This window comes from Bos taurus, chromosome X (assembly GCF_002263795.3).
Source record: "Bos taurus isolate L1 Dominette 01449 registration number 42190680 breed Hereford chromosome X, ARS-UCD2.0, whole genome shotgun sequence".
NCBI classification, from domain to species: Eukaryota; Metazoa; Chordata; class Mammalia; order Artiodactyla; family Bovidae; genus Bos; species Bos taurus.
Genome location: NC_037357.1, coordinates 90,702,465 through 90,728,767, shown reverse-complemented (window position 1 = coordinate 90,728,767; position 26,303 = coordinate 90,702,465). Strand labels below are relative to the sequence as shown.

The following is a 26,303-nucleotide window of genomic DNA, read 5'->3' as shown; positions in this document are numbered from 1 at the left end:
GAGATCAGGACATTGACTGCCCTTAGTCACTGCCATATCCGTTCCCCTGCCAGTGCCCTGTGGTTGGGTTAGGCTCCTCACCCTTAATTCCTTCCCTTCAACCCCTAGAGGATTATCACATGAGTTGCACCAACAGGCTCAGATATGTCTGAATTCTAAGAGTGGCCCAAATGGAAAGATATCTTCCTAGAAATCTTCCCTTGCCTGAAACAAACAGGTTTCCCAAGAGCCTCCCCTACCTCCCTGGCAGAAGGACCATGGTCTCTCAGGCTCCAACTGAGACTTTTCAGCATGTGCCTATCTGTATCATTGAAACTTCACAAAAACCTGTGAGAGAGGAGTTGCCACTCAACCTTTTACAGATGAACAAACCGAGCCTCAGAGGGGTTACCCAGTGGAAAAGTAGTAGAGCCAGGATTTGTACCCAGCTCTGCCAGGCACCAAAGTGTAAGCTCTTTGCCTCACCAGAGAGGGGAAGGGGCTTGCCCAAGGTCACACAGCATCAGCCTTAGGGCCAGAACTAGAATTTATGTTTCTTGACTTCTGCCAGGCCAAGATGAATGTTTGGGCCACAGGAGCCACTTTTAAGACAGTAACTGAAAATGGGCACAAGGTGTGACTGCCACAGGGCCAAGGGAGTTGCTGAGGGAGAGAGAGAGAAAAAAAAAGCAGGGGCTGAGACCAAGCCTAAGGACCATGGGGCTTTAGGGGGTGGGCTGAGGAAGAAGAGGCCACGAAAGGCCCACGGATGCCAACTTTGTGGTGGTCCGGAGGGCCAATCTCTCTCAGCAGCTTTGGCTTTCTTGAGAGGAACCAGCTGCCCCAGCAGGAAGGCAGGAAGACTGGCCTGTGGCCTGTCAGCTCCTATTCCTTCTAGATCACTGGCCCCCTGGCCCCTCCCAGGGCCGCCTTCTGCTCAGAACAGCCAGGGGCCTGGGCTCTGGGGCTATGAAAGGACAGGAGCCCTCTGAGCTGGATCTGGGATACTCTTCAGGAACCTCACACCCTTCAAATCCTCCAAATTCTCTCCTTTCTCTAGCCCCCACATAAGGAGGAGAGAGAGGTTACTGCGGTAGGTGGGTGGGGAGTCAGGCTACCTGGATTCTAGTCTCACAGGCAGTATGAACTTTAGTAAGACTCTTCCCTTCTCCAGGCCTCAGTTTCCCCCTCTGTAAAGTCAGGAGGGGCAATTTCCTTAGAACAGCCTCTAGATTGTGAATGGCATTTCTTCTGATTTTTGCTTTTCTGTTCAGGGAGCATTTCTCTTGGCCAATCCAGAAAACAATGCAGAAGAGAGTGAGAGCTTATTGCAATGGTCAAGAATATTGGCTAGGGCCTCATCTTGATTTCCCAAAATGGGTGATTTGAATTTTACTTGATCTGGAACATCCTAACATAACCATCACACGGAGTCTCTTTAAATCTGTGGAAGATGAGAATGTTTGTGAAAAGCTTCTATGGAAAGGTTTCTGTATTTACAGGGCAACCATATGGCCAAGGGGATGGAGTCCTGATTTGGGAATAGCGAACACAGATCCTGACCTTGGGGTTCCGCTACTTACTAGCTCTATTACCTGTGCCGAGTTACTTAAATGTTTCTGCGTCTCATTCTTGACAGGGTGCTTGGGGAGATTGCAACAGAGGTGCATGTAGTGAGACCAGCCTGAGGTTTGGCCCAGGGGAGTCTCTTCAAGCTCTCAAAGCTGCTTCCTCTTACTAGGAGTTCCCAGCCCTCCTGGGGGAGCAGGGGAAGGAGCAAAGTTTCCAGTTGCAGTCTGGCCCCGAGCCCAGCCGGCCTGGCCCCGCCTCCTTGGTTCCTCCTTCTAGGGAAGGGCTGGGGAGGAGGGGGTGGTGACACAGTGGAGGCACCGCCCTGGCCAGGGGGCCTGCCCTCGGGACAGGTCCAGACCCATGGAGCCCCCCAGGAGGAGTAGCAGGTAGGAACCTGACCCCCAGCCTCAGCCCTGCAGCCTGACCCCCTCCCTTCCTGCCCAGGCCTGGACCTGGTCCCTGGGCTGCTGATTCAGCAGCCTCCTGGCTTCCTGGTTCCTGGCTCCCCTCTTGGACTCTTGGAGGCCTTTGGCTTGGGGGAAGGAGGCAGCTCGAGTGAGCCCAGGGGCATTTGGGTGCCCAGCTCTGTGAGGACCCTGGAGCCCTGAGCAGCACAGTCTGTGACCCAGGAGGGGTGTGATTGGTGGCTGCCCGGGTGCCTAGCCTGGCGCTGTGGGGCTGTCTGTAGCAGCTGAGACTCTGATACCAACATTCCAGCAGCCTGTGGGTCTCTGAGTCTCAGGTTTAATGAATCAAGGACTTGGGCCGGTAACTGGCACCTAAATGGTCCTTGAGAAACAGTCATTCTGCTGCTGATGATTATTCCAGAGTCTCTGATAAGAAGAGTATCAGATTCCAGGATTCTGTGTAAGGTTCTAAGATTTAGGCATCCTCTAATTTGCAGCAAGCAAGATAGTGGGCAGCTGGCCTGGCCTGCAGCTGCATCTCCTGGCCTTTACTTGGGCTCTTGAATGGCCAGGCCCTGACCAAAACCAGCCTTCAGGGGCTCATGGGGGACAGGGGCTGGCTGACTGGGGACTCACTCCCAGCATCTGCCCCGCACTGGGGAGGCCAGGGACTGGGCCTTTGGCCTCACTACCCTGCTGTCTCTCCTCCTCCTTCCCATTCTCTGGACTTTTCATCTTGGGAAGCAGGAGGCAGAGGGGCCTTTGGACCCCGCTCTAGGGGTGGGGGACAGCGCTGGGGGGTGGGGCTTGGGCCCTGCCCCAGGCTGGGGGTGCAGCACTGGCCTTGGAAGCAAAGAACCCCCTGTCCCCGGGCTCGCTGGGCCCCATCCTCCCACTCAGTCCTATCCTGTCACCAGGACCACTGAGACCTTGTCAGCTCTCCTCCGCCCTCACCTCTCCTGTCCTGTGCTCTGGCACTCTGCCTCTCCCCCGTCTTCTTTCTGTGTCTTTTGTCTCGCCCTTTCACTGTCTTCCTCCTCTGTCTCTCTCCTTCTCTGTCTCACCCTTTTCTTGTCTCTTTCAGTTTCTCTCTGTCTCTTTCCCTCTCCTCCTCCAGTGTCTCCCACACCCTCCCCCACCCTGCCCCAGCCTGGGTTCTTCACCCTCTGTGGACCCAGAGCCTCTTTTCTCCCCATCCTTCCCTCCCTTCTTGTGAGGGGTCTTCTATAAGGGGGAACAACCCCCTCTCCACACACCTTTTCCCTTTCTCTTTCATCCACCCGTCCCCCTCCCCTCTTCCATCCCCGTGTAGCATCTGGTGTGAGGAGGGCCCCCTCCCCTTTCCCTACTGTGGTGTCCCAGTGTCTCCGTGGCCGAGGTCCCCACGGAGTCACCTGGAACACAGGAGGCCCAGCCCAGCTCTTTCGTCTCTGCTGCCCCCTGTTGTCATTGTGTTCTGTTTGTGGTTCAGTGCCGTCCTCTCTTTCTTGACTTTGTGGTTTTTTCTTTTTTTCTTCCTTCCTTCCTTCCTTCCCTCCCTCCCTCCCTGCCTCCCACCCCTCCTCTTCCATTCCCTATCCTCCACCACCCATTCCTCCCAGTCTTCCCCTTTCCCATACCCCACTCACTTTCACCTCCTTGTCCCCATTCCCCACCCCGCCTCTCCCCTCCCTCCCTGTCTCTCTCTCTGTATCTCTTTCTCTCTCTGTCTCTCGCTGTCTCTCAGGTCCACAGCGTCTCATACTCTACACCAGTATTGCTGTCCTACTCAGGTCCTTGACTCCATGAAGCTTACCCCCTCAGGCAGGCTGGCAGAGAGCAGGTAAGAGCTAGACCCACCCCTCCCCCAATCCCTCACCCCTCCAGACAAATATGAATATCATTGCCAGCCCCTCCCCCATCTTCCTCTAGCCCCTGGAGTGATTGTGGAATGGGTGTCTGAGCGGGTGAGCAGAGTGACTGGGGGACCAGGCCAGGAGACCAAAGAGGACATTCACAGCCTGTTTGTAGCTTGACCTTCCTTAAAAATCCTTCTTAGATACTTTCCCCCCAAAGTGGGAGTGGTTGGTCCTAGAATATGTAATATTTGAGCTGTTTTGTAGGATGAGTAAGAGTCTGCCAGTTGGATAGGATAGGTTAGGGTGTTTAGGCAGAGGAAACCATCTGCCTACACTTTTGTAGAAGGAGATTATTTCCAAGATAATTTGAAATAAATACATTTTCTGATTATAATGTATAAAATGAAATTTTAATAGCAATGGCAAAAAAGGCTAGGTCCATTTGAAAGTTTAAAAATACTTGTGTTAAAGAGGAAACAAGAATGGAATTTATGGACTATTTAGAGTAGATGTCAATTGAGAATATTATAGAACAAAACCTATGGGATATGACCAAGGGGGTTCCCAGAAGAAAGTTTGTAGTTTTAAATGCTTTTATTAGAGAACAAGACAGCTTAAATGAACTAGCTATTCCAATCAAGACTCTATAAAAAGGACAACCAAAAGAAAGTAGAATTAAGTAATTACTATAGATAAAACCAGAAATTGGGCTTCCCTCGTGGTCCAGTGGTTAAGAATCAACCTTGTAATGCAAGGGACACCGGTTCAATCCCTGGTCCAGGAAGATCCCACATGCCGTGGGGCATCTAAGCCTGTGTGTAGCAACTATTGAAGCCTGAACGCCCTAGAGTCTGTGCTCTGCAAAAAGAGAAGCCATAGCAATGAGAAGCCCACGCACCACAACTGGAGAGGAGCCTCCACTCACCGCAACTAGAGAAAGCCTTGGCACAGCAACGGTGACCCAGTGCAGCCAAAATAAGCAAATAAATATTTTTAAAAAGACAGAAATTAATGAAATAGAAAACAAAAGGTTTGATAAACTAAGAGATGTTTTTTGAAAAGACCAGTAAACTAGACAGACCATGCTCTGGCATATATGATTGAGAAAAAGGCAAGAAAACATGAAGTATGATGAAAGGGATTTAACCACAGATTCAGAAAATATTAAAAAGTCATGAGAAAGTGCTTTGTATAATTTTATACCAAAAAATGTGAAAATCTAGATGAAACGAGTGGTTTTCTAGGAAAATATAAATGACCAAAATCACTTAATGAGTGGCAGAAAACCTGAATAGAATAGAACTGTATAGAAGAAATTTAAAAGATGGTCAAAGTTTTCTCCTCAGACATGGTAGTTCAGGTATGATGGAGGTTCTGTCCAATCTTGATGATCAGCTACGTTTAAAAAAAAGAAAGAAAACTATATAGCCTAACCTCACATATTAATAGAGAAACACATATTTTAAATGTGTGTTTTAGATTCTCCAGCTGAACCCATCAGTGTATTAAAAGAAGGCTGTATCACAACAGGTGAAGGTCTGTCCCATGAGTGCAGGGGTTGTTCAACATTAGGAAAGCTGTTGTTATAATTGATTATACTAATAGTTATACAATCTTTTCTTTTTACTCTGTCTACATAAATGCTGAAAAAATAATCTGACAAAATTACACATCCATTCTTGATTTAAAAACCCTTAGTGCCTTAGTTATCTCTTGCTGCATTAGGACAATTTGTTAAACTACGATAGATAACTAGTACAGTAAGCTAGGAATGAGTGAAAACCTCCTTCACTTGGTAAGAATTTTTATCAGAGACCAAAATCAATCATCAAATGTAACAATGAAGTGCTAGATAAATTTCCATTCAATTCAAAAACAAAATAAGGATGACTCTTATCACTGTCACTAACCAATATTTTTCTGGAAGTTTTAATCATTGGGATTAAAAAAAGTGATATAAATATCAGAAAGAGGATTAGCATTATTGGAAGACGATATGGTTGTCTACTTAGATAATCAAAGAGAATAAAAGGAAAAATTATTAGAACTAATAAGAAAATTTAGTGAGATGGGTAGATACAGGATAAATGTACACCCAAACCATTAGCTTCTCTGAATACCATCAATAATTAGAAGACATAATAGAAAAAGATTCCATTCGCAATAGCAAAGAAAAAAAATTCCCACAAATTTATAAGAAATTTAAAATACTCCTTTGTATAAAACTATAAAATTTCATCAAAGGCTGTAAGGCTTGAATAAATTGAGAGTCATGTCCTATTCTTGGATGGGAAGAATTTAATATGGTTTAAAATGACATCCCCCCCCAATTTGATCAAAAGGTTCAATGTATTTCTCATTAAAATTTTAGTGGTATTTTCTTTGGGGATCAGACAATTGGATTTTAAAGTTCATTTGGAAGAGTAAATGCCCATGAATTACTAAGAAAAATTTGAAAAAGAAGAACAATGAGGGGGGACTTGCCCTATTAGATTAAAAACTTAACATAAATCTACAGAAATTAAAAATATATCATAAATAGAGGAATACATAAATTGAACAAAATAGAGAATTTAGAAACAAACTCACATATTCATATGAGAATTCAATTTATGACAAAGAATACATTTTAAATCAGTGGGAAGTCAGTAAATGGGATAGGATTTGGAAAAAAATCCTACCATTTGGAAAAAATTTAAGGAACTTCCCTGGTGGTCCAGTAGTTAAGACCCCACACTTCCAGTGCAGGGGGCATGGGTTCAATCCCTTGTCTGGAAACTAAAATCCTGTATGCCGCGCAGCACGGACAGAAAAATAGAAGAAAAAAATTTAAGTTAAATCCCTACCTTGCACAAAAATAAATGCAAAAAATAAAACTGTAAAAGTACCAGAGCAAAATCCAGAATATTTTTATAATAGAGTGGAGAAGTCTTCCTGAGCAGGACTTAAAAACTCAGGAGCCATAAAGTTAGAGCAATAATTTCAGCTACAATTAAAGTTAAGAACTTCTGTGTGGAAAAGATACTCTGCTGCTGCTGCTGCTAAGTCGCTCCAGTCGTGTCTGACTCTGTGCGACCCCGTGGACTGCAGCCCACCAGGCTTCTCCATCCATGGGATTCTCCAGGCAAGAACACTGGAGTAGGATGCCATTTCTTTCTCCATAAAAGATACTATACACAAAGTTAAAACAGAAATAACAGGCTAGAGGAAAGTATTTGCTACATAGATATCAGGCAAAGGTTAATAACACTATCTATATCATCTCCTGGAAATCAATAAGAAAAAGATGCACAACTCACTTAAAGTGGAGAAATAACGGTAATTTGACAGTTCAGAGAAGTAGACAGCTAATGAATGAGAAAGGATGTTGAAGCTTACAAGTAACTAAAGAATGTAACTAAAAAACAACAAAGTACTGACTTTCAAGTACCAAAATCTAGAAGATTAAAACAGTTGTGAAGAAACAAAATTGTGTATTCTTTGATTAGAGTACAAATTGGTTCCATTTTCTTGTGGGACCAATTTGTTAGGTGCCCCCAGAAACTTAAATTTACATATACTTCCAAGCTGAGAACTATGTTTCAGAGCTAGATTTCTCTAGAGTTTCACTATTAGACCCCAACGTGGCCAGCTAGAGGCCTTTTCCAAGTACCTCAACCCCAACTGCAAACATAAGCCACACTGTGCAGCTCTTTATCACATGCCCTTTTGTAGGATAGCATTCTCAGCCAGCTCTTAATGAAAAGGTTGCATGATGTATGCTTCTTAGATGAAGACAGGATTATGTGAGTAGGAATAATCTTTATTTTTAGCTGGTCTATAAAAATGTTAAAGCTACGGAAATAACTTTTATCTACATTTTAAACAAAACGTGCATTCTTTGCCCAGCAATTCACCTTTTAGAAATCCTTCAAAACTACTTTCAGACATATGCAAAGATGTTCTTTGCAGCATTGCTTATAATAGCAAACAATTAAAATAACCTACCTGTCCATCAGTAGGATTTCTTTCATGATCCACCCATACTCTGTAGTAGATCAAAAGAAAAAGATATATCTCTATATACTCACCTGAAAAGACCTCCAAGACTGATTATTCTATGAAAAAAGCAAATTGCAGAACAGAGCTTATAGTATGATCCACTTTTGTAAGGAAAAGAAAACCCTCTTGAAACAATGAAAAAATGTTATGCATACCCTGTCACAATTTTTAAATTACTGGCCTTTTTTCTTGGTCCCAATTCCTTGCCTTTACTAACTTGTTTCCTTCCTCCTCCATACTTTTCCCCTGTATCCACCTGTTCAGATGTTATTTTTCCTTTTAATAACTTGCTCAAATGCCACCTCATTCATTCAGCAAGCATTTGTCCTGCATGGTCTCAGTTAGTCCTTGTGCTGAACCTTGGTGAGACATGGGGATGAGTTGTGTCTGATCCTACAGTCAGAGAGCTCAAGTCTAGAAGGGAGAGAGACCCATAGACAATGATAGGTTCAGAGTGCTGCCAGGGGAGGGGTACCTCACCTCACCTGTCCCCTACAGGAGTGGATGTGTACTAAGTCTTGAAAGAGCAATAGCTTTCCTTTATCCCCCAATCCTGCCAGAAATGGTTGCCTACTTTTTGCGTCTTCTAAGTAGGATGACCTAATGGAATATAGTTGGGTCAGTACCTTTATTCAAGTCCAAATTCTGCTACTTACCAGCTTGACTCTGAGCAAGCCTCTAAGCTTCTGTTTCCTCATCTGTGCAATGAGGATAATGCCTATTTAACCTCTCAGGGCTGATTTTAGGATTGGAGATGGTACATGTAAAACTCCTGGATGACTATCAACTCATGAAGAGCAGGGGCTACCCATGTCTTGTTTTCTTCATAGACAGTGTGTAGCCTTGGATTGGATTGGATTTAAAAGTTGTACATGTCTAGGGATGGTTCTGGGCAAAGGATGGACTGACTACAGTGGGGTTTTGAGATGAGGAGGCTGAATATAGTACATGGGAAGGGACCAGGGGTTGGACTATAAAAAATGAGACCAGGGAATTCGCCAGCAGTCCAGGGATTAGGATTTGGTGTTTTCACTGCTAGGGCTTGGGTTCAGTCCCTGGTCAAAGAACTAAGATCTTGCAAGCCGTGTGGCATGTCCAAAAGGAAAAAGAAGAGAGAGAGCCAGGTCTCTGCTCTTGGCATGAAGGTGACACAGGAGGGAAAATAAATGTAGATGGCCCTGGGGAATGGAGCCCAGGCAGGGCATTCTGGCCCTAATTCATGGTCCTATTCTGCTACTGATGCCGTCTCACAGTACGGGCAGGGAAGCATGGTGGACCAATACTTGCAGTGGTCTCAAATTTCAGTTCCACCTCTGGCACCCACTAACTGGGTGACTTTAAACAACCGACTTTACATCTCTGAGCCCAGTTCTTCATCTGTCAAAAAGAACCACCAGCATCATAGAGTTTATTTATTGAGGGGTAGAAGAGATCATGGGCTTCCCTTGTGGCTCAGCCAGTAAAGAATCCCCCTGCAGTTTGGCAGACCGGAGTTCGATCTCTGGGTTGGGAAGATCCCCTGGAGAAGGAAAAGGCTACCCACTCCAGTATTCTGGCCTGGAGAATTCCATGGACTGTATAGTTCATGGGGTCGTAAAGAGTCATAAAGAGAAGAGATCATAAATAGAATTCACCTTGTTGAGTGCCTGGCACATAATGAGTGCTCAAAAAAAAGGGTAGCTATTATTAATGTTCACTTCAGTAGACACTTAGGGAGTTCTGCTGTGGCCAGGGCCTATGCTGGGTAATGGTTCTTGCCTTCCACAAATTCCCAGTCAGTTGGGGAAACTGAGGAGGGCTATGACAAAGGAGAGCACAGCGTGGGAGGTGCTGTGGAGTGGCTTCCACAGCAGTGAGAGATCTAGCCCTACCTAGGGCTGGTGCAGGTCATCTCAGCCTAAGAGCTGAGTCTTAGAGGATGACTCAGAGGCAGCCAGGGGAAAGGGTGAAGTATGCCAGAATATTCCAGGCAGAAGGAATAGCATACGCACAAGAACCTGGATGTTGTTGGGTAGAGCCAGAGGTTTGTTAAGAGCCTGGGTTGCACGGGTCCCAAATGGCTTCAGGTGGCCTGGGAACCTCCTGAAATTGAATGCAAAATGTTGTGTTTGTCTGGTTGTGTGGATTTGCTGTTGGGGAGATGGTTCCTGGCTTTCATTAAATGCATAAAGAGTTTTATGTTCCTCCAGAAAAAGTTAAGAACCAGTATTGCTAGTGATGAAGTGTCATGTGAATGGATACTAAATAGAAAAATTTGGTAAAATTTGTGTTTTAGAAACATCACATTAGCAGTCAGTATGAAAAATGGATCATATGCCTGGAGGCCAGCTAGAAGGCCTGAACTGGGGTGTTGGCATTGAAGAAATGCCTTGGAGCAGTGCTACTGTGTTGCTTTACTCCAGTGGACACTGTTCACAAAGAAGCATTTTAATTTCACCTTATGGAATCTAAATCCTTTGAGAGTTATTAATGAGATAGATCCAACAGCAGGTGAGAGAAAGGGAGAAGGCAAGGATGAGTCAGTGTTAGCAGAGGGCCCCAGGGACGTGAATCCAGAGTAATAGTTCAGGAGGCAAAGGGAACCTCTGTTAATGCTCGCCCAGCACCCAAAGTCCATGGTCTCAGATATAATTGCCAACTACCGTCCTGGTTCTTGGAGATCCTGAGTGACACTGGAGGCATTTATTTCTCTATGCATATTGGAGAGGAATTACTTCTGGTTTGTGAGTCACGTATTTGTTTTCCTGAAGAAAGTAGTGTTTGAACCAATTATCCAAGGTCTGTAAAGATTTTGAGTGATAGAGATGGGAGAAGATGCTCTGATAGTGAATGCCAAGGCCTAGAGGTGAGAAATGGTAAGGCTGTACACTGAGGCAGAGATTAGATATACCTCAGACAGCCGTTTGCGGAGTCCAGGCTCCTTTGTCATGGTAGGCAGCTGGAGAGCTAGGAGCAGCTCTTGAAGAGGGAAGGTAACATGATCAGGTTAGCATTTTAGAAGGAAGGGAAACTAGGGAGGAGACTGTTCCAGTAATCCAAGAGAGGTAAGCTAAGGTAGGGCTTCCCGGGTAGCTCAGCTGGTGAAGAAACTGCCTGCAGTGCAGGAGACCCTGGTTCAATTCCTAGGTTGGAAAGTTCCCCTGGAGAAGGGATAGGCTACCCACTCCAGTATTCTTGGGCTTCCCTGGTGGCTCAGAGGGTAAAGAATCTGCTTGCAATGCGGAAGACCTGGGTTCGATCCCTGGGTTGGGAAGATCCCTTGGAGGAGGAAATGGTGACCCACTCCAATATTCTTGCCTGGAGAATCCCCATGGACAGAGGAGCCTGGTGGGCTACAGTCCGCAGAGTCACAGAGTCGGACACAACTGAGCAACTAAGCACAACACAAGCACACTGAGCTAAGGCAGTGGCCGTGGGGAGGGAGCAGAGGAAGTGGATTTGAGAGATGATTGGGAGGAAGAGAGAACTGGAGTCAGAGGCTGAACAGATAGTGGGGGTAGAGATGACCAAGGTTGGAGTTCACAGTGAGTTGCCCATGCTCAGGCCTGGCAGTGGATTCATTCATTTAAAAAATATTTATTGAGTGCTAGACAGTGTGTTGGGCATTAGAGATATAGCAGTAAACAAAACAGATGCCTGCCCTGATAGATCTTACAGCGGATGAGATGGATAATAAATAAGCAACTAAATATATATTAATAGCTTGTGTCTGGTGCTACACCTATCTGGGGAATGATGTTTCAGTGAGTGCAAAGGCCCTGAGGCAGGAGTGGGCTTGTTATGTTTGAGGAATGACAGGGAGACCAGTATGATTGGAGAAGGAGTGAGTGAAGGGCGAGAGGAGTCGATGATGAGTTAGCAAGAGCCAGATCATGTGTAGTCTTTTAGAGCTATTCAGGGGGGTAGACGGAGAAAGCAATGGCAACCCACTCCAGTACTCTTCCCTGGAGAACCCCATGGATGGAGGAACCTGGTAGGCTACAGTCCATGGGGTCGCTAAGAGTCAGACACAACTGAGTGACTTCACTTTCACTTTCATGCATTGGAGAAGGAAATGGTAACCCACTCCAGTATTCTTGCCTGGAGAATCCCAGGGACAGAGGAGCCTGTCGGGCTGCCGTCTATGGGGTTGCACAGAGTCAGACACGACTGACGTGACTTAGCAGCAGCAGTGGCGGGGGAGGGGAGGGGGTAGAATCAGCAGGACTTGGTGGCTGATTTGCTGAAGGGCTTCCCTGACAGCTCAGTTGGTAAAGAATCTGCCTGCAATGCAGGAGACCCTGGTTTGATTCCTGGGTCGGGAAGATTCCCTGGAGAAGGGATAGGCTACCCACTCCAGTATTCTTGGGCTTGCCTTGTGGTTCAGCTGGTAAAGAATCCACCTGCAATGCAGGACACCTGGGTTCGATCCCTGGGTTGGGAAGATCCCCTGGAGAAGAGAAAGGCTACCCACTCCAGTATTCTGGCCTAGAGAATTCCATGGACTGTATAGTCGGTGGGGTTGCAAAGAGTTGGACACGATTGAGTGACTTTCACTTCACTTGCTAAAGGAGCAGGAAGAATCTAGGCTTGGGCCACTGGGTGGTGGTGCCCCTTCACGAAAGTGGGAAATGCAAGAGGATAGGTTTGCAGTGGTAAGATGCTGAGTGAGAGGTCCCTGTGAACTCTGAAGGCCCTAAGAGCCATCTTGGTGGAGCTTCCAGCAAGCATTAGGCTTGGTGAGACCCAGGAGAGAGGTCCATGCTAGAGAGAGAGAGATGTGGGGGTCCTCAGCCATACCTGAAATTATGGAATGGAATGAGATCCCTGGACAGTGAGTGTGGAGTGAAAGAGAAGAGGACCAGAGCAGAACTGGAGAAGAGGTACCAACATATAAGGAATGGGGAGAGGAAGAGGAGCTGGGGGTGGTCCTGAGAAGTAGGAGGAAAACCAGCAGGGAGTGGGCTCATGGAAGCAGAGGAAGGGAAGAGCCGTCTGCACACAGGAGGGGCTTGTTAAGAGTGGCAAATGTTATAGCTGGGAGAAGTAAGATGAGGGTGGGAGAAAGTCTATTGGCTTTAACCAGTGGGAGGTCCTGGGCGACCTTACTAAGAAGAGTTTCTGTGGCTTGGTGGGCACATGAGGCAGATTGCAGTGGGTTGAAGAACCCGTGGGAGGTACTGAAGTGGAGATGGCCAGTGTAGACGAATTTCTCAAGAAGCTTAGCTGTGAAGAGGGGACAGGGACAGTGATTGCTTGAGGGAGATGTGGGGGCAGATAGAGGGTTTTTATTCCCAGATGGGAGAGACTTGAGCTTCTATAAATGTTGGTAGGAAGGAGGCAACAGAGAGGGAGAGGTTGAAATACTGGAGGGAGAGGGGATAATTGTTATGGAGGAGGTAGCAGGGGTGGGCTCCAGAGCCTGGGTGGAGAGACTGGCCTTAAATAGTATAGGTGTCCTCTCTTTCCCACAGGGAAGGAAAGCAGAGATAGTGGTGGTGGGGGGAATACAAGGGCATTGAGGGGATTGGTGAAAGAAATGCCTTGGAAAAGTTCAAAGCAACAACATGGAGAGCATGGATGCTGGAGCTAGGAAGAAGCAAAGAATATTTCTGGTTGGAAGTCAGGGAGGACTTCCTGCAAGAAGCAGCAATTGAGCTGGGTTGTGAAGTTTAGATAGGATTTCAAAGGGCAAAGCTCTGTGCAGGAGAAAGAAACAGAGTCAGCAAAAGCATAGAAGCATGAAAAGGCTGGTTCATGCTGACAGAATAACGGACAAGCTAGTTTCATGAAGGCTGGGCTGGAGTGAGCAGGGTAACACTGATGCCACTGATGCTGACAGTCACAATAATAGTTACCATGTGTGAGGCACCAAACCTACCCTGTGGCAGGTGCTTTACATACTTGAATTTACTTACTCCCACCATAACCTACAGAATAGGTGCTTCCTCATTTTGCAGTAAGGAAAGTAAGTCCTAGAGAGGTGAAGAAATGGACTCAAGGTTACCTGGATAGTAGATGGTGGGGCTGATACTTAAACCCAGGTCTGTCTAATTCTAAAGCCTATGCTTCTTCCACCTGACAGGAAAGGCCAGGTGAGGCCATAGGGTGGGGGAGCTTTGAATGTCAGGTTGAGGAATCTGAACTTTGTGCAGGAAGCAAAGGGGAGCCGAGGTGGGTGTCTGAGCAGGAGATCCACACTCAATGGTGGGATACAGGAAGCCTAAAGTGGTCCAGGAGAGTACAGAGAGAAAATCAGATGACTGCAGTGTCAGGTGAAGGGTAGCAGGGGCCTGGCTCGGATAGGAGGGGAGCGAGCCGGGGGACTGGAAGATCATTTGTTACCCGTGATAGCCTTGAGAAGTGTGGAGTTTCTGTCTCCTTTTATAGATGAGGAATGGGAGACTCTGAAAGGAGGAGCTGTTTGCCCAGGACTGGAGCCCTGGCTCATGTGGTTTTGCTGACTCAGTGAGTCTGTGGAACAATGTGTCAGAGGGAGCTCTGAGTATGAGGAGGGTGTGTATGTGTGTGTGTGTGAGTGTGTGTACGTGCATGCGGGCACCCGTGCACCCTTGTCTGTCACATGGACACTAGTGCCTTCCCTTTGCCTATCCGCTTTCCTTCCCCTGTCTTCCCGATCCTCCAGTACCCTGCATTCCATATTTCCTTCATCCCCCAAGCCAAGGGGTCTGGGAGTGGGGTAAGACTCTTTCATTCACTAGCCCTAGGAGATCTGTCACCTTTTTCACTCCCAAGACACCTGGTCCTGCCCCAGCTCCCATGCCTGTCCATCCACCCCATGAAACTATAGTCCAACTCCAGTGACTGGCCCCTGGTACTGTTCTGCAAGACCCGAGAAATATGTGCTTGTTCCTGCAATGATTCCTCCCACCACTGTGGTGCTTCTGTGTGAGTGCAAAGGGCCACTTAATTAGGTTCAGTTCCTGAACAGTTCACCACCATCACTGTGTTCCTATCGCTCTTGTTTGCCAGGCACTTGACATGTGTTCCAGTCCTTGCAACAATCCTGTGAGGTTGGTACCATAAGCCCCATTTTTACAGATGAGGAAACCAGGGCTCCAAGAGGGGCATTAACATGCCTGGGGCCACAGCCTAGAAGCACTTGTAGAGCTGGTTTCAGAACCCAGGTCCATTTGCTTCCAAAGCTGTGGACTTCACACACTCCATTTCTAAGCATCTCCTACATTCCAAACCCTGAAGCCTTCAGGAGATACAAATCTTTGTCCTTCAAGGGCAGGATGGATTTCTGGAGATAGTACCAAGTCTACCCAAAGGACCTGCTGGGCAGAGCCCGAGACTTGGAGCTCCAAGAACTTCCAAGTTTAAATCCTGACTCTACCACTAATCCAGCTGTGTGACCTTGGGCAGTTATCTAATCTCTCTGAGCTTCAATTCCTTCATCTTTAAAATGTTGCAGAGTTGTTGCAGGGGTTAAATGAGATGATACATGCAAAGTGCCAGCACAGAGCTGGTTGCTACTTATTTATATTAAAATGAAGGTTGGGCACCAGTCTGATCAGAAAGGGAGTTTACTTACTCTGGGTGTAACCTTAAGTTGGAGCCCAGCCTGAGTGTGGGGGAGGGCCAGTCCCAGAGGGGGACTAGCAACAGGCTCCTCGGGGACTAGCAACAGGCTCCTCGGGGACTAGCAACAGGCTCCTCGGAGACTGAGATGGGTGTGGCCCTGTTGGTCACGCTGGCCTTCCCATTCCAACTCCCATCCTAGCCCCACCTCCCTGGTTCCAGCCCTTCTTGTATCTCCCCTGCTCTGCAAACTAATGCCTCTGCCTCTCTCTGTCACCCGCCGCCTGTGGCCTCTACCCTGCCCTTCCTGGCCCCAGGGAAGAGGAGGAGGAGGAGGAGACTGAGGAAGAGGAAGAGGAAGACGCTCATCAGTTCTGCTGTCCGGCCTCCGAGTGCAGTAGTCCCTCCTCTCGGTAACTGAGAGGACAAGGGTCATTTTCTATGCAGAAGCAAAAGCCTTAACCAGCCCCCACCCCTGTGATCCCCCATGAGACCCCGTCCCTGCTTCAGGAACCGGATGGGCAAGCATCCTGCCCCATCTTTGTCCACTCCCTTCTTGGAATTCCCACCCCTGCTGCTGTCTCCCCTGGACTCCAGCCCCCGAATTATAAAGGCTGGAGTCCTTGGTCTGACTAAAATGTGGGAGCAGCAGAGCTTGGAGCTTGAAACCTGGACCCTCCCGTACCCGCACCCCACTTCCCAGGCACCCTGGAGCCTGCCACTCCTGGAGAGGTCTCCAAATGACATCCCAAGGACCTACCTCTGTCCTCTGTGAGCACAAACAGAGATGCAGGGTGCCTAGGGCTTAGAGGACCAGAAGGGGTTGGGACCCAGCCTGCTCGTTCCCTCGCTGTGGCCATTGCTGCCATCTCTTCTGCTTGACGGCCTCATCCTGTGCCCCCTGCCGCTCCCATAGTGCTCTGTAAATATGATCAGGAGGAAAAGGCCTTTCAGAGTGCGTGTCGCTGTGTACAAAAGAATTTCCATCAATAAAAGCTGATCTCTTCTCTCTGTCTGATGTATATTCCACCCTACCCACTTCCCTCTCCCCATCTCCACCAGGGCCTTACCCTCTTTCCTATCCATGGCTGGGAACAGGGGCTGGGAAAGAGTAGGGTTTGATTCCTGGTATTGTCAACACCCAGAAGGCACTCAATAAATGAATGAATGGTGCGGCGCTCTCGTCATGGGCAAGCCTAGAGCCTTCTTCAGCCTGAGGTGGCATGAGCTGGTCAACTTGGGACACGTGGCTTGGCCTCTCTGCTACCCAGTTTCCCCATGTGTAAAAGGAGGAGGGAGAGTTGGACCAGAGGATCTCCAAGGGCTCCTCCAGCTCTGACATTCTGTGAATCTGAGATGGTACAATTTTAAGAAACTATGATTACATGAATTCAAGAGAGGATAATTCAGTGACACATTCCATGTGTTTCTATTTCTATGATGCTGTGATTTGAGGATTCTGCAATATGGTGGTTTTTAAGATTTCATGATTCTACCATTTAAAAAATTCTGATGGTATGCTTTTAACATTCTGTGATGTTACGAGTCCTTGATTTTGTACTTTCAAGGTTCCAATTTTACAGCTTTAGGGATCTTGGAGTCTGAGGGAAAGCCGCTGCCTCCAGATGCAATGACCCTAAATATTTCCTGCACCTGCCAGAGGCTGGTTCTAAGAATCCCCAGAGGCTGTTGGCAGGAAGGCAGAAGGTGTCGTCTGTGAGCTGTAGGACCTACACCTTCCGTGATGAGTCTGTGTTAGGAGCAGAGCCAGGGGACTCCCAAGTGGGCTCATTGCCCCTGCTTTCCCTTTCTGAGCCTTGCTTTTTTTTTTTTTTTTTTTGCATTAGACAAATCTGAGTTTACCTTATGGTTCTGCCACTTACTCTCTGTATAACCTTGGGCAAATATTTTCTTCTCCTTGAGCTTCATTTTCTTCCTGAGTGTAGTGAGAATAGATCTACCTCTGTGGGTTGTCATGAAGATTAGCAAGAAGAAACACAAGGAGCTCAGCATAGGGTCTAATGCATGGTTGGCAACTGCACAGTGATGGGTGGCTCCTGTTTTGATTAAGGCCCAGGTGAGAGTCTCTCCTCTCCTTTCTTTCCCTCCTCCCTTCAACATACCCTTCACATGCTCCGGTAGTTTTCCAGAGGCTTGCCTCACTCTTCACTCATTGCTTAACTGACTTAGGCACTCAGCTCCTCACTCACTCATTCAAATTCTCATTTATTTCTCCTCTCCTTCTGTCCCTCCCTCTCTCTTTCTCTCTTCTTTATTTACTCTTCCAGAAGACATTGCTCATATACCTACTGTGTGCAAGGCTTCAAGCTAAATACCATGAGAGACCGAAAGTAAGACAGTGACTGTGTTCTCCTTAAGTTCTCCATCTCTCAGGGGAGATGAAAATTCCTTTGGGAAAGTAGGCAGGGTACTTTCCTGAAGGGCAGAAGTGATTGAGCAGATATGGCTTCAGTAATGAGCAAAATATGTTCCTGGCCCAAAGAGGAGGAAGATGTCAGGATCATTTGGGGGTGGTGGTGTCCAAGGATTGCTGGAGGAAGAGGGGCAAGAATGGAAGGCTGGGAAGGGTTTGAATAGATGGTTTGAGAGGTGAGGAGGCATTAGAGAGTCAGGTGCAGCACGGACCAAAACCTGGTGGAGAGCTCCAGGGCTGTACTGGGGAATGGTATGTAGACTGCTCTGTTCAAGCTGGGTGTGTGAGTCTAGGTGACCTTTGGCTGTGGAGGGAGAGACCATTTTACCCTTCATTTGATTGGAGATGAAAGTTGAGGGCCACAGGGGCTCAACTGAAGATCAGATGGCTACCATGGGAGACATGGGGGTGTAGACTCCTGTGTCAGAGAAGGCAATGGCACCCCACTCCAATACTCTTGCCTGGAAAATCCCATGGACAGAGGAGCCTCGTAGGCTGCAGTCCATGGGGTCGTGAAGAGTCGGATGCAACTGAGCGACTGCCCTTTCACTTTTCACTTTCATGCATTGGAGAAGGAAATGGCAACCCACTCCAGTGTTCTTGCCTGGAGAATCCCAGGGACGGGGGAGCCTGGTGGGCTGCAGTCTATGGGGTCACACAGAGTCGGACACGACTGAAGTGACTTAGCAGCAGTAGCAGCAGACTCCTGTGTAGGCAACTGAAGTGGTTGAGGGCCTATGGTATGGGAATGGGGAAGGTTTCTATCAGTTGTAAGGGAAAAGTGTGTGCCTGTGCACATGTATGCATGAGGCCAGCAGGTGCGAGAAGAATGAGAGGTTGTACACTGTTGTGTATCTGAGGGAATGTGATTGTATGAGGCTGGGTGTGAGGGATTCTGAGTGTGTGAGGTTGATTGTGTGAGGTGGTAAATTTCTGTGCCTGCAAACTCTCTGTGTGTCTCAGGTGGAGATAATCATAAGAATATGTGTCAGTGGCTTTTGAGCATGTGGGGCTGTGGCTTTTAGGGTGGCAGTTGTCAAGCTAGATGGTCACACACACATGGCTGCCAGCTCTGGTCTTAGGGGACCAAGGTAGCTGCGGGGCACTGGCCTGGGCATAGGGAGGGTCCACAGCAGTAAATCACACCAGGCCACCGCCCATGGGAAACAGGAGCAGTGTAGGCAATGAACACTTCAACAGAGAATCTCAAGTTAGCCAGTGACAAGGACGGCCTGTGACATGAGTGTGCACAAAACATAAAGGGATGGAATCTGATCCTGTCAGGGTTTGTGGGGAGTGGGAGTGAGTCAGAACCAACTTCCCAGGGGGGCTGGCCTGCTCGTGGTGCCACAAGATGAGATGAGCTCAGCCAGATCAGCGAAGGTTGCAGGTGGAGGAGAGAGGGAGGACACATGGGCAGAAGAAGCTAAGAGACTGGGCACAGGCATGGCACTATGGATCAGCTCGCTGTAGCCTGGGAAGTGCAAGGGGCCTGCTGTCACCAACATCTAGGAGCTTCAAGGGGCTGGGGGTGGGGTGGGGACTAGACGGATTCAGCTAAAAAGCTGCAAGTGGGACGCTGGCCTAGAAGATAGGGAATTGGGGTTCTCATCCTGCGTGACCCTGAGCAAGTCACTTTGACTATGTGAGCCTTAATTGGGATCTCTCGGTTCTGAGCATCTTCTACCCTTGGCCAGGCAAACCAGTGAGTCATTGCTGTCAAAGGCAGGCACTTCTTCCATTTAACCTCAGTCTTTCCTGCTTTCTCCTGGTCACTTTCTCATTCAAACACTCCACAAATATTTACTCACTGTCTGGCCCTCTGTGTGCCACTGTGTGAAGGCACAGGGAGCTGGAGAATGGCTCCAGAGGGGCTGCTCGGTGCTGGGCTGGTAGGTACAGGCATGAGTGATGATTTGACTCCTGGCTCCTGCACTGCTGAACATAGAGACTTTGGGCAAATGACTTCATCTCTCTGCATCTCAGTTTCTTCATCTGTATTATCCCCTTCAAGGGAAACAACCCAGACCTTGCAGAGTTGCTGGGCCTAGCTAAAAGTAGGTCCTTAGTAAATGACAGCTATTATTTTTAGGGCTGCAAAGGAAGCAGAGCTGAGATTCAAACCTGATCTCTGTGCTCCCAAGCCTACATTGTCTGCTGGGTACCCAATGAGCCCTTGAGATGGCTTCCCCCTTCCCTGCAAGTCCCTGTACCAAGCCGGGCTGGCCTCAAGTTTGGAGTCTCCATGGCGCTGGGATTGGGCAGCAGAAACAGCTTGCTGAAAAGCTGTCAGGGGAGAGGGAGGTGACTGCAGTCCCTCCGCCCCTCTGCCCCCAGCCCCTGCTGGGTCTGGTCTCCTTGCCCAGTCTTCCTCTAGAGCCCAGTGCTTCTTTCCTCATCTAGGTGTGCTGACCTCCTTATCTTGTTTTCTTGTCTCTAACTTCCGGTCCCCCACTTCAGCCCAAGTTGTCATGGGGATAGTCCTCAGCATCCCTAGCTTCCTCTTACCCTCATCTTATGGTATCCATAGCAACAGCCCCCATTCATTTCCATGGCAACTGCATCCTGATTCCATCCCCTGCTGGCTGCCTGGCTCTGGGCAGTGCCAATAAAGGGAAGGAGGGAGAGAGACCTCCCATTAGGGGCAGCAGCCGGAGTGGGTCAGTGCCCCTGACCCTACAGCCCTGAATCCCTACAGCCCATCCCGCCCTGCTTCTCCCCATCATAGTGCCTTGGCTCCCAGGGTCCTTCACGCCTCATCTCTACCAACTCCTCCTAGGCAAGGCCCTATTCTATAGCTCCCCCACTCCACCCACCCCAGGAAGCCTTCAAGGCAGCAGGGGAACTAGCACAGGCTCTGGGCTTTTAATTCCTGTTCTGCCACTTGCTAGTCCTGAGACCTTTGGCCTGAATTTCCTCCTCAGAGCCTTCTCCTCACCTGCAAAATCGAAATCCTAATTCTTCTTTCCCATTTGCCATGCAGTTAAAATACATGCAGAAAATGCCTGACACAGGGAAGGTGCATTGTAAGTGAGAGTTTATTTTTATTCTGCTTAGCCCCTGGCCCCCTCCCCAGCAAGAAAAATTTCTCCTGAGCTCCCCCAGCATTCCCTTCGTTCCCCAGCCCTTAGAACTTGCAGCTTTATACTGTGGTTGTTTGTGTAATGCACAAGTATATGTGTGTGTGTGTCTTTTCTTTGCTCCTGCTCCTGGCTGGGAGGAGTCTGGGGAGAGGTAGGTCTCCCAGGGCCTTTCTGAAGTCCAGAATCCAAAGAGGGAATAGCATTTTGAGCTCCACGAAGATGAGAAACTGAGGTGCATAGAGATAAAGAGACACACCCAGGCTCACACAGCGGGTGGATGGCCATCAGGACCTAAACCTATGTCCACTCAGCTTGTTACTGCACATGTTCTGTGTGTGTATGTGTGTGTGCGTGTGTGTGCATGTGTGTGTGTGAGTGAGAGACACAGAGAATATGAGTCTGTGTAAGAGAGATTTTTCCACATTATTAGCATGTTCCTTGGTGTTCTGGGGGTTCTGAGTTGAGGGATCCCACGTCCCCAGGTCCCACTCCTTCAGCAATGTGTATGATGCCTTCAATCTCTGTCCTTTTTAGGAGCCTGTGTTGACAGCCTGACCTCCCTGTCACTATTACCTTTGCAACCAAAGCAGAAGAGAGAGCTCTCGAGGGGAGAACTGCCACTGAGTTGAAAGCCAGGGGCAGCGTGGGGCCTGAAGTAGGGAGAGGCAACAAGATGTCGTGAGAAGGCAGCCTGGGCTCTGGATTTGCATCCTGTATGACCTCGAGCAAGTTTACGTGGCCTCTTGCCTCAGTGTTCTCCTCTATAAAATAGGGCTACTGGTGCCTGCCTCAGTAAATTGTAAGCCTTCAAGGGGCTTCCCAGGTGGCACTAGTGGTAAAGAACCCACCTGCCAATGCAGAAGACAAAAGAGATGCAGGTTTGATCCATGGGTCAGGAAGATCCCTGAAGGAGGGCATGGCAACCCTCCCCAGTATTCTTGCTTGGGAAATCCCATGGACAGAGGAGCCTGGTGGGCTACAGCCCATGGGGTTGCAAAGAGTTGGATACGACTAAGCACACACCCACACAAGCTTCCCTGGTGGCTCAGACGGTAAAGCGTCTGCCCGCATGCGGGAGACCTGGGTTCGATTCCTGGGTCGGGAAGATCCCCTGGAGAAGGAAATGGCAATCCGCTCCAGCATTCTTGCCTGGAAAATCCCATGGATGGAGGAGCCTGATAGGCTATACAGTCCATGGGGTTGCAAAGAGTTGGACCTGACTGAGCGACTTCACTTTCACTTTTCACTTTCAAGCACACACCCACACAATGAGCCAATTAATGCCCTTGCTCTAGGGATAGAATTGACTATAGGGCCCTATGGCAGCACAGAAGAGGGGCCTGTAAGCCATCCTGCGTGAAGGGCTCAGGAAGACATGGAAGGTCACACCTTAGCTAAATGTTAAAGAGTGAGCAGGAGGTCGCCAGGTTGGGGTAAAAGGTCAGAGGGTATATGAGGCAGAGGTCTGGTCAGGAGAACCACCTATGGTTATGGTGAGGAAGGAGGAAGGTGAGGTTATGGTGAGGTGAGGAAGCTAGAGGTTATCCTATGGATGATGATTCCTATAAAACATAAGTTAGATCATGTCCCTTCTCTGCTCATCACAATCATAGCAAACACCAATGTCTTTATCGTGGGTTCAGTGCCCTTCACAGTTTGGCTCCCATTGCCTCTCTGATCTCATTTCCCCTTGTTGACTCTGCCCTAGCTACACCAGCCTTCTGGCTGTTCCTCAAACATGCCAGGCACAGTTCTACCTCAGGGCCTTTGCACTGGCTCTACCCTCTGGACTGCTCTTGCCTCAGATAACCACACAGCTCGCTCCCTCACTTCTCTGATTATATGCCATTTATTCAAAAAGCCCTTCTCTGACTACCACATTTAAAACAGCACCTTTTATCGCCCTGCTGTATTTTCCTTCCTAGCACTTCTCCCTGCCTGAAATGATAATATATATTTATAGTCTTCTTCTCCCACTAGAATGTCACCTCCCTGAGGGAACAAAACTCACACGTCTTGCTCATGATTATATTTCCAGCACCTAGCACTGTTCCTGGCCTATAGAAAGGGCTCAATTGTCATTTATTGAATGAGTTATGAGAAGCCATGGAAGGGTTTTAGTGGGGGAGCAACATGGTCAGATTTCTACTTTGGAAAGCTCTCACTAGCCACAGAATGGAGAATGGATTGGGAAGAGGAGACGAGTTGAGGTCAGAGTTCAGGTGAGAGGATTTATTAGCCCAGCCACCAGAGCTCATTCACTGACTTCCTCCCTCCAGAAGCTTTTGCTGAGCATCTACTCTGTTCCAGGCCTTGTGCTGTGTCCTAGCAGGGAGATTACCAAACTCTCTTCCTGTGCTGGGATTCTGGGAGTCAGGAACACAAATAGCTGTCACGCTTTGCCAAAGCTAACCTGCTACATAAAAAGAAGGACAGCCATGTGCTGTGTGTGGGAGCCCTGAACAGGATCAGCCATCATTTCTGGCTGGAAGCGGGCTTCAGGAGGGCTTCTTAGTGGTGGCATATGACCTGACTTTTGATGGAACTAAGGTGTGTGTGGGGGTTCTCAGATTGCAGATGGCAGAAGATGATAGGGACAGCATTCCAGGTGGAAAGTACTGTATGAGCAGTTGGGAAGGTGGAAAGGACAATGGGAGTATTGGGGAGAAACAGGATTTGAGCAAGGTTGGAGGGAAGAGTGGCTGGGGTGGGGGGCTGGTAGCCAACTCTGCAGTGTGGCTTAATGTTTAAGAGTGTGAACTCTGGAGTCAGACTGCCTGGATTTGAATCCTGGCTCTATCATTAATAGCTGTGTGACCATAGATATGTTATTAACCTTTCTGGGCCTCAGTTTCTTTATGTGTAAAATGAAGATGATTAATAATACCTACCTCATAGGGTTGTTTTGAAGAGTAAGCAAGTTATTAAATGTGAAGCAGTAAGAATAGTAGCCTTGGTGGCTTAGACGGTAAAGAATTTGCCTGCAATGTGGGAGACCTGGGTTCCATCCTTGGCTGGGGAAGATCTCATGGAGGAGGAAATGGCAACCCACTCCAGTATACTTGCCTGGAGAATCCCATGGAGAGAGGAGCCTGGTGGGCTACAGTCCATAGCATTCAAAGAGTCAGACATGACTGAGTGACTAAGCACAAGAATAGTGCCTTACTAAACAACAGAGGATGAGATGGTTGGATGGCATCACCGACTCAATGAAAATGAGTTTGAGCAAAGTCTGGGAGATAGTGAAGGACAGGGAAGCCTGGCGTGCTGCAGTCCATGGGATCGCAAACAGTTGGACACAACTGAGCAACGGAACAACAACAAAACATTAGCTACAGTGTCTTGGAGAAGCCTCAAATGCCACAACAAGGACTTGGGTTATCTCTCTCTCTCTCTCTCTCTCTCTCTCTCTCTCTCTTTTGAATTGGAGGAATGCAAGTGGGAACCAAGGATGGTTCGTAAACAAAGTTGATCAAAACTGGGAGGCATGTGCTGAGAGGGGAGAGGCTGGGGGGTGGGATCCTGCAGTCCTGAGGGGGAGAGAGGTGCATCTTAGATGCCTGGGGGGCACTGGGCTGGGTCTGACCCCTGAAGGGGGACTTCACAGGCCCCAGAGGCCCAGGAGGAGAGAGCATTTTGGGGTTCAGGGCAGCCGTTCAGTCTGTTTCCACCTTGCTCCTGACAGTGTTGAAGATTAACAGTTGGGAGGGTCGGGGATGAGCAGAGGGCAGGAGCCCTCATTAGCGCTGAGCCAGCACCAACTTTGTATCCCACTGCGCCCAGCCCCTAAGCCCCCAGCCCAAAGTGTTCATCTGTCAGGCTGGCAAGACCATTGTAGCTCAAACTCCTGAAATGGCTGGGAGCCTCCCTACACCCATCCCAGCTTGCCCCCCATTCTGGTCCTGTGCCCTGCCCTCTTGTCAGGTAGGGGCCAGGGAGTGGCCCCTTAACCCTTTCACTGGTCAAGAGCTCCAGTGCCTGCCCAAACCAGATCACTCTCTGGGCCTCAGCCATACCCATTCCCCCCACAACCCCCTCCATGCCTCCCCCTGCCTGTCCCCCCTCCCAAACCCCCTCCATTGTTCCCATCTCTGTGGCTTCTCACCGTCCTGCTTGGGCTCAGGGCGCTGGGCTCTGTCGCCACCTGAGTTCCCTGGCAGCCTGGTTGCCATGGCACCATGGGAGCAGGTCTGGCAGAACAACAGCTCTGGGTAACCAGGGCGGGCAAGACCCAGTGCCCCGCTCCTACCACTCTTCGCCCTTGTTCCCCTCCCCCGAGCTGAGCAGAGGAGGCCATGAGGAGAAAAAGGAAGTTGCCCCGCAGGGCCGCTCTTTACCTGTGAGAATGCTGGTGGGAGGCGCCTCCCGCTGTCACTGAGCCCTCGGCCTGGCAGCCAGGGAACACTGAGAACTGGCCAGGCCTGGAGCCCAGGCCTCTGGGGGCAGAGGTGGGGCTGGGGGGGCAGGGCTGGGTGAGCAGGGGAGAGCCTGCGTGTGCAGGGTATAGGAGTAGGCTCAGGTCTAGGGACAGAGCTGATCTGGGATGGTGCTGGGCTCGCGCTGGGAGGGGAAGAGGTCTGAGGGGGTGGGGATATAAGGGAACTGGTCCCTCAGGGGAGGAGGGATTTGGAGACAGAGCTGTTAGGGGCTAAGATGATTAGAAAAAGGAACTTGAGGGGTAGGAGTGGAAGGAAACGGGTCTGAGGATAAAGCTGTGAGGGGACCTGGCCATGAAGGGACCAGGCTGTAAGGGTAGAGTAGGACTTGGGACAAGACAGTGAGAAGACCTGGCTGGAGGGAAAGGAGTCTGAAAGGATGGAGCTGTGAAGGGGTGGGGGTCTGTGAGGGGGGAGAGGGCATTTGAGGATGGAGCTGTAAGGGGACAGGGCTGAAGGGGAGGGGACAGGGCTGAAGGGGAAGGGATAGGACTGTGAGGGGAATAAGAAGACAACTTTGGGGGTAGGGCTGTCCTCTAGCCTTTAAGTATTGGGGTCTCTGTATCTGTGAGGAGGCTGGGGAGGATGGTGCTGTGGGAAGGGATCTGGTCCACCCACTCTCAGTCTGGCCCAGCAGGCCTGTCTCCTGTTCCCACATCCTGGCTCATCTTATCTCATCCCCACAGTGTGGAGGGTGATGCCCCAGGCAGTGACCTGAGCACAGCGGTTGATAGTCCTGGGAGCCAACCCCCCTACCGGCTGAGCCAGCTTCCCCCCACCAGCAGCCACATGGGGGGCCCCCCTGCTGGGGTGGGCCTTCCCTGGGCTCAGCGGGCGCGCCTCCAGCCAGCCAGTGTTGCCCTGAGGAAGCAGGAGGAGGAGGAGATAAAGCGCTCAAAGGCCCTGTCTGACAGCTATGAACTCTCCACGGACCTGCAGGACAAGAAGGTACCCAAGAAATGCTCTGGTCGCGGGTGGGGGTGCCAGTG

The 26,303-nt window shown here is 49.1% G+C and overlaps 1 protein-coding gene across 8 annotated transcripts in view; it reads left to right on the top strand.

The window, feature by feature from the left end:
- The window catches only part of IQSEC2 (IQ motif and Sec7 domain ArfGEF 2), an 81,710-nt gene that overhangs the window by 32,407 nt on the left and 23,000 nt on the right, over positions 1-26,303 (top strand). For 2 of the 8 annotated variants that reach the window (XM_024988850.2, XM_010822013.3), the window contains exons 3-4: positions 3,685-3,780; positions 26,001-26,262. In XM_024988850.2, the coding sequence (XP_024844618.1) occupies positions 3,685-3,780; positions 26,001-26,262 (358 nt within the window). Of the gene's footprint in view, positions 1-1,856; positions 1,938-3,559; positions 3,781-26,000; positions 26,263-26,303 lie in introns of those variants that run through there. The other 6 variants (XM_024988851.2, XM_010822011.4, XM_024988849.2 and 3 more) reach the window with 4 other exon arrangements.